Source organism: Gymnoscopelus braueri (genome assembly GCF_963280865.1).
Source record: "Gymnoscopelus braueri genome assembly, chromosome: 3".
NCBI classification, from domain to species: Eukaryota; Metazoa; Chordata; class Actinopteri; order Myctophiformes; family Myctophidae; genus Gymnoscopelus; species Gymnoscopelus braueri.
Genome location: NC_137612.1, coordinates 12,005,960 through 12,018,945, shown reverse-complemented (window position 1 = coordinate 12,018,945; position 12,986 = coordinate 12,005,960). Strand labels below are relative to the sequence as shown.

The window sequence follows — 12,986 nt, the reverse complement described above, 5'->3', positions numbered from 1 at the left end:
CCTGGGTTGTTGTGCACTATAAATCATGAAATACCCAATGCTAGGCTACACGAAATCTCATTCAATTTCATAAAAACAACAACAGATGTAATAATTGACATAATGACATGAGTCAATGTTGAGAAGTCGAGTGCGTTTACAAGGCACACTTCATGGTGGCCTATGAAAAAAAAAATCAGGTAGCTTTTATGCATTGTGAAAGACGACTTTTCCAACACGAAAGCTCTATATTTGACAACGTCATCACCTTGCTCAAAATTGGGGGAAAAAATGCGTTTATGAAAAATGAACTGAATTTAATACACGCTTGTTAGTTGGGTAAAAGGCCTGTCTCATTCCTATAAGAAATATTTAATCAAAAGACAAATATAACATAGGTCTACCAGGGATATTTCTTAATTCGGAAAGAATAATTCTATTTTAGCCTTATTGCAATTTCACGTTTGGCATGCAGTGCTGACGACTAAGAATGAAACTCGACAGGGTAAAATGAGTTTTGTCGCCACAACCGTGTTGGCAGTAAAACCTCAATTCTGTTTACATTGCAGTTATTTTTGACGTATTTGACAGTTATTAATTACCGGGTCGGTTCCACAGGCAAGGGTGACTGTAATGTTTAGGCGGCAATTCCCCCCAAAACGACACAGCAAGCACATTTCAAGGAGGAAAATCTAGGGCAATGCAATGGCATTTAGTCTGGCTCCAACGTTGCTTACCTCAATTGCCTATCAATCATTTTTCAGACATACAGTAGCCTATTGACATCTACTACATATATAGACTTGGAGATGGCTGCGGAAAGAACATAGGCCTATTCAAACTTTTTTTTTGTTGGAGACAGCTTTTTCCAGTTGGCCTTTAGGCTACTCGTCTGGAAAAAACTAAAGACTAATCTAAAGCTAACCAACCAATTGTTCTCAAATTCCTTTTCCACTGATGACATTTGTTGGACTGTGAAAATAATGACTTGGAGAGGCAGCATGCAATAGACCACAGAAGTAAAAAAGGGTTCTGCAGGGCTATTAAAAAAAACACCCAGGGAATGCTACCAGGGAACCACATGGGCTATTTCACTGTATATGCCTGAGGTAAAAAACCAAAATGATAAAAACATAAAGTTGTACACAAATGCTATTTTTTTAACGTAATTTATCTATTTGTAACTCTGAGCATGTACAAATGGACCTCATTTGTACACTCTTAAATAAACACCGACGATTTCTTTTGTTTGTTGCTGTGTAATAATGATAAGTATCATTTGTGCATTTCCGTCCTTCCATCAGAGGCTTGTGGAGGCAGCGGAGGAAGCTCATCACCAGCATGAAGAAAACCCAGACCTGCAGGTGAGGCTTCTGTCGAAAAATATATAGGTCTAAAGTAATTTTAAAAATAGATATAAATACAAGACTTGTCCAAAAGGAACAGAAGTAAACAGAGAGAAAGATGGAGAGGAAACTATGATAAGTTATGAGGTCAGAAGGTGGAGCGTTTTAAATGGAGTTGGAGAGAAGCGGCAAGGTGAGAGAGAAGGGTAACGTGCTGCAGGCCCTTCCCTTTGTGTCTAATTTAATGCCCTGTTATCGCTTTGATAGATAATACGCCTTTAATAAGAAGAAGCCATAGGACGAAGGCTGTCGTAACTCACTGTATTGTTTTAAACTTTAAAACAATACAGTGAGTTATGACAGCCTTCGTCCTATGGCTTCTCTTCTTATTAAAGGCGTATTATCTTTAGATATTATCTATCAAGTGTGTAGCCAAATCAAAGGCAGCCTGTGCATTAACTGAAAGTAGGCCTGTAGCCTACAAAATGAACACTGATGATTTTTTTGTTTACCGTGTAGGCTTATATAGCTTCTTTAATCTAAACATTTGGTAACATGTGGCAATGAGGATTTTAACATGTAGGACAGTAATGCTGCACCGTGGTCAGATAATGAAACTTGGTCACCACACCATGGTCAGGTGTAGTGTAACTAAACCTCGTGTCTTCTGAACCCACATGATAGTGCTGTCTGCATGTTGATTTATAGGACCAGCCAGGGATTTTGCATGAAAGAGAAAAACAATAAAGTGTAACACATGGGCAGCCCAATAAATAAAATACATCTTTGGGGTCCTGTTATCATAAAGCCATAAAGACAAAGCTGGCTTTGTCTTTAGCTTTATGAATATACAGGACCCAAAGATGTATTTTATTTATTCATTTTATTTGTATGAAAAGTAGCCCATATATCCCTCGGTATTGAATTTCATATACACAAGGGTTCTTGTGGTGTCCAGATTGTAGCTCCTTAAAGGACATTATTTAGCTGCTGCTGACTTCTTTTGGCGCAGTGAGCTTCCTCTGCCTCTGCGGAGGGAATGCAGTAATTCTGTCATATGGAGAATAGGCTATAGCCCCTCTCTCTGACTCTCTCATTTCTCTCTCTCTTTCTCCATCGCTTTCTTTCTCTCCTTTTTTTCTCCAGTAGACAAAGATAAATGAAAGTCTTGTGCACCACGGTGCATTGTTTCACTTTCCTGACTGTGTAGATTGGAAACCCAGTCAAGCAACAAAATACTAAAATAATGGCAGCCGCTTTCCAGTTAATAGAAGCATTTACATCATATGAATACATTTCAATCACCTCATTGCCTCTCAGTTTCTCTGATGGTCATAAATGTAGGCTATTATTTATTATTATAAGCCTGAAAATATAGCCTACAGAGCAAGTTGGTTTTGACCGTTTCCTCTTTCAGAAAACATTTGTATGATTTTGTTATGTTTACCGCTTTTCGAGGTATTTTTTATTTATTTAATATTTTTTTCATGTCATAATTAACGTGGAAGTTATTTCCATTCTACCTTCGAGTTTAAAACATTTAACTAAAAGCTAGCTTTGTCTTTTACCCATGGATAGGCCTATATCTCCTATTAAAAAATATTTATTTGACCCGTTGTTAACAAACTTAGGCGCGACGTCAGTCACCATTCAATAAACGACACATTTGTGATTTGTGAAACTCATAGATTTAGCTACGACGTGAGATGATTCACAAAATAAGTCTGCCCGTTTCTCTCGTTTTTATATCATGTAGGCTAATAAACATGCTAAATGACCATGTTATTATATCGCGTTTTTGAGCCAACTGAAATATTGTAGCTAATTTGACTTTCAGCCGTTTTGACGTTTTTGGTAGGTCCTATAGGTGCTGGGCTGCTGGCTATCTTTATAGTCATTCCAAACATTAATCTGACAGATACATAGCCTACTTCAAAAACAAATCCCCCACAATAGGCTAATGTGTCGTTCACTTCTATAAGCCTACAGCCTACCATCCTGGCCTAGCAACTTCATTGAAGTAGTTAACGGTATAAGGATGTGTAATCCAATATCCACCTGGGCTGCGATAATGACGTGATGTTATGATAATAGTTTCACCATGATGCAGCCACAATGAGATTAGATAAGATGGCTTCTCGTATCTCAGTGTCGTGACTCGTGCGTTAGGGTCGCTGAGTGCTGCTTTACTTTGACACACACACAGGTATCCAAGGGCACATGGATCAGCTGATCGTACTGTGTGTTTTTTTTATTTTATTTTATTAAACAAACTTTGAGAGGATGGAAATAGCCTTTTAGTCTAATCTTGATGAAAAGATGATTATTTAACCTACAACTTTTAGTTATAACTTTTATTAAAGTAGTAGCCTAGGCTAATAATGGGCCCATATGCTTTAAAACATATATATTAATCTGTTTTCTTACAAAATGATCAGGTAGGCTATGTTATTTTTTTATTCTGCAAAATTAAGAATCAAGCTTTATAGGCTCTCTGTTTTTCATTCAAAATGTTATCAGGCAAAAGATAATAATTCTCCATTAAATAATAAATAATCAAGTTGATTTCTGCTGTTTCTGCATTAAAACTTTTTAAGATGGCTTTTGAATTTGTGTTATCATTATGATAATATTTAAATATCAACCATTATGGCATGACCACGTCCTACTTCACCATATTTATCACAAAATAAGAGGTAAGCTATATTCTTAACGTTTACATACAAATTGCAAAAAGGCAACATTCTTGAAAAGGAAAGGTTTATGTTTTTGCTAAACTATGAGCAATATTACACTGCATTTTGCGCAGCACTTGCTCTCAAACGCTGCTATACATTGAATCAGTGGAAGGCAACTTAAGGTGGCTTTTTACTTGGACCACTCTATTAGGGTGTTAAGATGTAACAGCCGCACCAATGCTCAATCTGGCCTTGTTAAACCTATGTAGCATAAAGATTAGAGAGAGACACCACATGTCCAGTATTAAGGCAGGTCTGGTAACGGCAATAATGTCCCGGGCCAACTATATAGTAGGGTGCAAATGGCTGCAGTATAGGCACCAGCTAACTGCAGTGGTGTAAGAGTCATTGGGGCGTCTCAGGGAGCTGCAGTGTCCCCTACCTGCTCTACAGTAATAACCCCGGCGGTTAACGTGCCTCTCTCTCTCTCTCTAGTGCTATAAGTTCTGCTGAGAGTGCACATTTTACTTCCCCCGCCCCTCTCTCTTAGCAGCTCTCTCCCACCAACCCCACCGCCCCGCCTCAGCTCGTCAGAGAGGCGCTCAGGCGTGGTATGAGCTGTCAGATGCTGCTGGATGGTGATGCCTCCCCCAAGTATGGTATAGAGTCCATCACCCAACCCTCTCTCTCTCTCTCTCTCTCTCTCTCTCTCTCTCTCTCTCTCTCTCTCTCTCTCTCTCTCTCTCTCTCTCTCTGTCTCTCTGCCACACACCCAGGAGCAGAGGCTGCAGGCAGGCTGCTTAGACAGGATGAGAGAGTCTCTCCTCTAACAGGGCTTGCAGGAGCAGTCAGTGAAGGACAGGCCAGGCCAGTCAAACTCACTGTAAAAAAGAAAAGACCCATGGGCAGACAGTCCCACAGTCAAGGAGCTAACTATGCCCAGATTGCCCACCTATATACTTAAAGGGAGACCATCTTGAGGTTCAACATTAACGCGTATATTGTCTTATTTGTTGTGGGGTCGAATGCTTCATTCACAGACATAACACTGTGTAAGTGTGTGTGTCTCTGAAACGGTGCCAAAGTTGTGCTGAAAAGTTTACCTCAGGGATGTCACTGGGGCACAATCAGTGATTTTTAGTTTCTTCCCTCTGTGGCTGTGACATTGCCCTGGCTTCACTGTGTTTATGGAAAAACACCTCTATCTTGACTTCAGAAAATATGAATCACATGTAATGGTGGCACCAGACCGTATGGGTGTGCCAGGCTGGTGCGCCAGGCCGAGGTCAGCTCTGTACTTGGTCCTCTCTCTTTTCCCTCTACACCAAATCTCTTTGCCGAAAAACGCAAGGGCAGAAAACAAGTGCTCCCTTATGTCTCGCCTCCCATTGAAACAATAATAGCGCCCAGCGAGACAGGGTACCCCCTTCCAGTCACTGTTTGACTGGAAGGGTATATACCCCCTTCCAGCCACCATTTGACTTCTTGGGATGTCTGTCCCAAAGAAGTCACAATATGCATTTTGGGGAGTGAGACAATGTTGGTATAGATCTGCTATTTTGTCATGTTTCTATTTGCACTGTATACATGTGCTGTAACATGTGCACTGTGACTGTTTCTCCTCAGTATGAGTATTTCAACGCAGTGCTGATCAATGAAGTGGACGAGGAGGGCAATAACGTGGAGCTGGGAGGAGAATTCCTGCTGGAGCCCAACGACCATTTCAACGATATCCCCGTCAATCTCAGCCTGAGCGTGGTGCAGGTGCCCACCAATATGTACAACAAAGGTAAGAACAACAGCACACTGCACTGACACATGCCACCATTATCCAGGTAAATGGCAGCATTATTTACCTGCCGAGCTGGCGACCAAGGAAAGTACAGGAAAGGGGAGTGTAACAGCACATTTGATATTTTGTCATACCAAAACTACCAAAATGACCAATTCTTGCAAATGCTGCTCGCCAAATTATAAATTGGCAGTGGTGTAAAGTAACAAAGTACATTTACTCAAGTACTGTCCTTAAGTACACTTTTGAGTACTCCACTACATCTCAGAGGCAAATATTGTACTTTTACTCCACTACAATTACTTGAAAACTTTAGTTACTAGTTACTTTGTAGATTTTGATTATTAATCGCAAAATATATATTAAACACTTCAGCCCTATATATATTTCGCCCATTTGAAAATAACCGATCTACAAGCTCACAATGCGTCGCAATGCGACGCATTGTGAGCTTGTAGATCTGCTATTTTCCAAAAGATTAGTCATTTCATTATACATTTGAAAACTTGTGAAATGGGACATTCTGCATAATGAGTACTTTCTACTTTCGGACAGAGTATTTCTACATTGCAGTATTGATACTTTACCTTAAGTAACAAATGTGAGTACTTTTTCCACCACTGTAAATTGGGCTTAATGGCCAGGTGCACTCTTTACAGCTGGTTAGGTGTAACAGAGGGATCAATAATGGTGTTTGTGAGACAGAGAGAGAGAGAGAGAGCAGCCTGATACTGTTTGCAGTTTTCAAAGACATTGGAAGGAGTGAAGGTAATGATGGAGCAGGAGGTGTTCAGTGGCTCCTTGTTTTACGGCGTGGAGTGTGTCACACCTCTCCAGTCCTTTTGTTTGGCTGTAATTGGTTCCCAGATAGTGCTCCTTTTCCTCTCTTGTTCTCATCTCAAAAGGAGGAGCGGACCGCCGGCACTTCCAATAGCAGGAGGGGAGTGGAATTATTTAGTCACGGCCATTGTTCCTCCTTGAGGGTTAGGTTCAGAGTAAGGGACAAAGGTCAACAGTGCAAATCCTGCCAAATGACAGTAATCTGTTTGTGTCTCTCTTCCGCCTGTATACTGTACTGTTTACTTAAGTAAAAGTATCAATATTGCGATATAGAAATACTCTGTTACAAGTAAAAGTCCGGAATTCAAAATGTACTTGAGTGAAAGTACAAAAGTATTGGCATCAAAATGTACTTAAAAGTACCAAAAGTTAAAGTACTCATTATGCAGAATGTCCCATTTCAAGTTCTCTCAACTCTTTGGAAAATAGCAGATCTACAAGCTCACAATGCGTTGCGATGCGACGCATTGTGAGCTTGTAGATCGTCTATTTTCAAATGGCCGAAATGTATATAGGGCTGAAGTGGTTAATGTATGTTTTGTAATAATAATTAAAATCTTTTAAAAAAAAAGTAACTAGTAACTAAAGTTTTCAAATAATTTGTGATGGAGTAAAAGTACAATATTTGCCTCTGAGTTGTAGTGGAGTAGAAGTAAAAGTATTGGAAATTGGAAATACTCAAGTAAAGTACAAATAACTCAAAATTGTACTTAAGTACAGTACTTAAGTAAATGTACCACTGACTGTACAGCTCTGTTGTCTCTTCACTGGATCCTTTCCCACCAACTTTCTGTCCCCAGATCCTGATATAGTGAATGGTGTGTATTGGTCCGAAGCCCTAAATAAAGTGTTTGTGGATAATTTTGAAAGGGACCCGTCACTTATTTGGCAGTACTTCGGGAGTGCCAAGGGCTTCTTCAGACAGTACCCTGGTGAGTTTTATAGCTTTCCATTTGTCCCTCTGTCTCTCTGCTTGTCAAGCTTTTTTCCTGTCTCTGTCTCTCTATCCTTTTGTCAGTGTCTGTTTCTGCATCTCTCTCTCTCTCTCTCTCTCTCTCTCTCTCTCTCTCTCTCTCTCTCTCTCTCTCTCTCTCTCTCTCTCTCATCTCTGTTGATATCTCAAGGGAGCCATCAGTGTGGAGGGGGCATTGAGAAAACTTGAAATAGGATCACTAAAAGGGTGATTTGGCTAATGTTGTAATTTTACAGACCATCAGAGAGGATGCATATATACAGTAGAGAATTAATCAGAATTTTGCCAATGTGGGTCTGCTGCAGCCATAGCCTATTGGAATGCAGTCCAGATGTATTGGAGCCTACAAAAGCCATTGGACCATTACAATGATAGCAGGGGTGCAGGAGGCCCCGTTATAGTGCACAGAGCAAAGGCATATTGAGATCTGATATACAGCAGGAGATAATATGACCCTGTGATGCACCTACTGCTTTATTCATCTAAATTATAGGAAGTTCTATTGCAGCAATCTCTGACATCATTTATCAGCTGTCACTGTGTTCTCTAGACCTAGAGATTACTCTTTGAACTGACAGCACCATTCTATTGTTACTTTTCAGATTTGCTATACTGTAGTATTGTCCTTCCAACGCAGCGTTTGCCCATCTTGAGTTATTTTATTTAACTATGAGAGTGCACATGTCACTGTCTGATGTTCTTTTATCCCCCAGGGGTGAAGTGGCATCCAGATGAGCACGGTGTTATTGGTTTTGACTGCAGAAACAGGAAGTGGTATGCCTTTACATATATATATACTTATATATACTTTACATTGACCTGGCGACCCTGATGATAGGTTCTTGGTTTACGTATGTATTAGTTATTCTTAGATTATTGGTTTACTTATGTATTACTTTATTATTAGATTACTATTCCTATGCATTTGATGTATTATCTTGTGTTGTCCGTCTGCTAAATACCAAAATTGTATACGGTCAATTATAGGTTTTCTCAGGTCCCATAACATATTGTCTGTAAAGTAAAGAAATCATTACCTTTGCTCTAGTCTGTTCTGTCCTCCACTACCATGCTCATATGCGTTTTTCTCCATATTGCAGGTACATTCAGGCAGCCACATCTCCTAAGGATGTTATAATCTTGGTAGATGTTAGTGGAAGCATGAAGGGACTGAGGCTGACCATTGCCAGACAGACGGTCGCCTCCATATTGGACACATTCGGAGATGATGACTTCTTCAACATCCTTGCGGTAAATCACACAGCAAAACTTTGTGTTCTGCATTTTGTGTCCAATACATTTATTTGTTTGTGAGTGTGTGTGTGTGTGTATGTGTGTGTTTATGTGTGACTGCATGCGTGCTATGTGTGTCTTTAACTGTCAGTATGTCTGTGCGTAATATCTGACTCATCACTTCGCTTATCTAATGAAATGAAATGATTCTACTAAAGATCACTGACTGATCCAAACAGTAAAGACCTCAGTATTAAATGAACACTGAAGATTTCAATGTTTTGGGTTTGTACAACCTCTAATGTCTACTTATCCTCTGTGCTCAAAGTATAATCAGGAGATACACTACGTGGAGCCTTGCTTGAATGGCACGCTGGTCCGCGCTGACAGAGCTAATAAACTGGTGAGTCCTATTCAGACTGACAGTAATTGAACATACGCAGTTCTTATCAGATTTAATTTGCTATTATTACAGTTTAAATCCTCTCGTCAACTCTAACCTTGTCATCTGTCAGCATTTCCGGGATCATCTGGATAAATTGTTTGCCAAGGGGATCGGGCTGCTGGGCGACGCTCTGACCGAAGCATTCACTATCCTCAACGATGTAAGTTCATATATATACATGTTAACCTGTTATGTATCTGTGTAATCAAGTTGTATTTACTACTGCAGTGGGATGTTAATAACACCTTATGTTAAAGTGCACTTTAGTTCTTAGGATTTAGGATTAAACAAAATACATTTTGTGTCATAAGACTATAATCCACTTGAATAACTATAACATAACTGCTGATGCAATAAGCCACAGCAAGTTTAGGTGAATATTCATTCATTCTTTAGCTGTCGTCTGTCGATAACATTGAACATTTACACTTGACTAGAATGAATGTTTAAACTCTCATTTACAATCGAAGGAAGTTGGCACTGGAGTCATGTTGATTTGGTTTAGTGTGTTCTAAACCAAATCATAAAAAAGTGCTCCAGTAAACGTACGTGCGAGCCGGGAAGAGGTGTCTTCCATCGAAACGCTCCAGCGCTGTCCCTGTTCTGCCCTCCGAACACAGACACCTCTATTCTGAAGTGTGATTAATGGTTCTAATTAATGTCGATGATTAATAACGTGGCTGATTGGAACACAAAGCAGATAAGACCAGGAGCCACTCTGCGCTCCTTTTATCTCACTGTTTTCAGGCAAGCTTTGGCTGCACCACAATGGCTGAGGGAGAACAGCTTTTACATCTGCATTTGTCAGATTAATTAAAGCCCTGCAATGAATATGGTAATCGTGTAGCCAATAGCTTGCTCTTTAAATTCATTGTTACACCGGTGGCAATGGAATAAATTCAGACTGCAGCCTATCACAGACAGTATCAAAAGGAGATGCATCCACTAGCTTCCCTTGAAGTGCACACCTCATGATGTGATGAAATTAAATGTGATATTATGTAGTATTATATGTGAATGTAGTTACATATCTCTGCTGTCCGGCAGAAACCATCTAACTCCAAAATGTTCATTTTTCAGGAAATGAAAAAAGTGCAGTTAGGAGGTTTTGTTCATCATCGATAAGAACAGCTGAATGGACCTCCAAGCTCACAATGAGGTTGGAGGTCAAAAGGGGGTGGAGCCTTGACTCAGCAAAACCAGCTGGTTTAGCAGAAAATTTGAGGATCCAATGGAGTTAGCTGGTTTTGTCAGAAGCGCTTTTTAATGCTTTTCATTGTTTCAATATTTTTTTTTACCAACACACAGACGTAAAGGGTGTTCAATGGCCCTGATTTATGGGAAAAAATGCAAAAGTGTCAAGTTAGTTAGCTGGTTTCTGCCGGACAGCAACGATATATTATAATCCTATTATAATCGCAAACAATTAATCAGTCATACACAGGTGTGTGTGTGTGTGTGTGTGTGTGTGTGTGTGTGTGTGTGTGTGTGTGTGTCTGTGTGTGTGTGTGTGTGTGTGCGTGCGTGCGTGCGTGCGTGCGTGTGTGTGCGCCTGCGCGCGTGCGTGCGCGTGTGAGTGTGAGTGTGCGGGTGCGGGTGTGTGTGTGGGTGTGTGTGTGCTGCAGAGATGGGCAGTATTTGAAATACATGTATTTATTTCAAATACTTGCAGTATCTTCAGTATCTTTGTCAGTATCCTGTGTCAGTATCCTGTGTCAGTATCCTGGTCAGTTTTTTGGTGTCAGTATCCTGGTGTCAGTATCTTGGTGTCAGTATCTTGGTGTCAGTATCCTGGTCTCAGTATCATGGTCAGTATCCTGGTGTCTGTGAAGTACAGGCGTAGAGGCAGCTCTGTGTAGGATTGTGCATTCAGTCTCATGCCATAGTTCTTGCCTAGCTTTCGATGATAACACGGTCACTATGGCCTGCACTCTCAGACACAGTGGTAAACATTTTTGCTGCCTGCTCCAAACACCCTGAAAACACCTCTGCTTGTATGATCAATTTATTCTTAGAAATTCTGACATAGGCAATTAATTTAATATTTGGCAATCAATCTATGAATTGACTAATCATTGCATTAGTTTTTATCAAATGCATTTTCACGTATTTCCAAAATACACAATATGTATTTGTATCTATAAATGCATTTCTCAGACCAGTATTTTGTATTTGCATTGTGATACATTTCTGACCCAGTATTTGTAATGTATCAAAATACTTTTTGCTGTATGTCCACCCATGTGTGTGTGTGTGTGTGTGTGTGTGTGTGTGTGTGTGTGTGTGGGGGTGTGGGTGTGGGTGCGGGTGCCGGTGCGGGTGCGTGTGTGTGTGTGGTAGTAGGCAGTAAGCTACTCAGCAGCTTTTATCCGGTGATTATGGTGCTTCATGCTGTTGTATTTCGCTACATTCACTCTGTCACAGGTCAATAAGCCAGTTAATTACCGCAATACATCTCCTGGCATCAGATTAGTGTGTTCCACACACTTCCCAAGTTTATTTACAAAGACAATAGCGTGATCTAGTCCCCGAGACACCACAGCTGCCATATCAGACATCATCAGATGCAATCGAAACAAGACTGTATACCTATCTGATGGTCCGTGGACTCAAGTCAATTTTTATTACCAGACTTTTACTTGTATAACAAAGTGTTTCTACATTGCAGTATTGATACTTAATGTAAAAAATTTGAGTACTTTTTCAACCACTGGTGTTCCCTCTCTCTCTGCAGTTCAACCAGACTGGACGTGGCAGTGGGTGCAGCCAAGCCATCATGCTTGTGACTGACGGGGCGACGAAGATGTACGATGAGGTCTTTGAAAAGTTCAACTGGCCAGACAGAAAGGTGACACTGGACTCTTTCACATATTCACATGCTGTCCAACCCCATTTATCATCATTCCCTATTGGTACTGACTTCCTGCACGTGCTTTTCCTGAAATTTCTGCTCGTAAAGCATTTTCCTTCCAGCGAAAATGGCAGTACATTGTAATACTGTCTTTGTGTCAGATGATTTTTCCGGTCTTGACATTTTGAAGAATTGGTTTCGTACTTTATTACAGGTTAACATTAACATGGTAATGTAAAAATCTATGTCAATATTATATATTTCAATGTGCTGACCCACCACGAGTGTAACATCTCTCCACGCGAGAAAGGAACATGGGGAATTAGCTGTTTTCAAGGGCAGTGTACTGTATATGCAGCCTGCTCAATCCCCAAGCGATCACTGTGACTTTCAACATCAGTGATAGAATTTAATACAATAACCAGTACATTTATTGAACGCAACACCATATTAAAGAGGAGGTATAGCACATTCACTATTTTGTGACAGCTAATTCAGACCTTTTTTCACCACATCAGCTGCGCAAAAAGAACAAAAAAAAAACGAACAAACTTGAACACTGAGCTTTGAGTTGCCATCGGGTAATCGTTGCATTCAGTGACCTCTGAGGTCCCTCAGCAGACTGACCCGACTTGACTTTGGCCCTCTACTTTCTGGAGCACTGTGTATGCCATGGCCCCTGTTTGCCCCAACTCGCGTCCCAGACGCTACCTACCACCTCAGGGCAGGCTGGCTTTATGTGGAGGGTGTGGGGTTGTTTTTTTATTTTTCGGGCATTGTAAGACCTTTATACAGAAGTAATTGAAATGAAATAGACTGCAATGCCATTCACAGCAAAACAACGGCTCT

The 12,986-nt window shown here is 40.5% G+C and overlaps 1 protein-coding gene across 1 annotated transcript in view; it reads left to right on the top strand.

Annotated features, from left to right (window-relative positions):
- cacna2d3 (calcium channel, voltage dependent, alpha2/delta subunit 3) overlaps positions 1–12,986 on the top strand; it is a gene marked incomplete at its 5' end in the record, with an annotated part of 38,134 nt that overhangs the window by 5,779 nt on the left and 19,369 nt on the right. The window contains 8 exons of the mRNA XM_080424781.1: positions 1,284–1,343; positions 5,630–5,792; positions 7,436–7,567; positions 8,322–8,382; positions 8,709–8,859; positions 9,170–9,244; positions 9,357–9,446; positions 12,021–12,134. Coding sequence (XP_080280907.1) covers positions 1,284–1,343; positions 5,630–5,792; positions 7,436–7,567; positions 8,322–8,382; positions 8,709–8,859; positions 9,170–9,244; positions 9,357–9,446; positions 12,021–12,134 — 846 coding nt within the window. The remainder of the gene's footprint in view (positions 1–1,283; positions 1,344–5,629; positions 5,793–7,435; positions 7,568–8,321; positions 8,383–8,708; positions 8,860–9,169; positions 9,245–9,356; positions 9,447–12,020; positions 12,135–12,986) is intronic.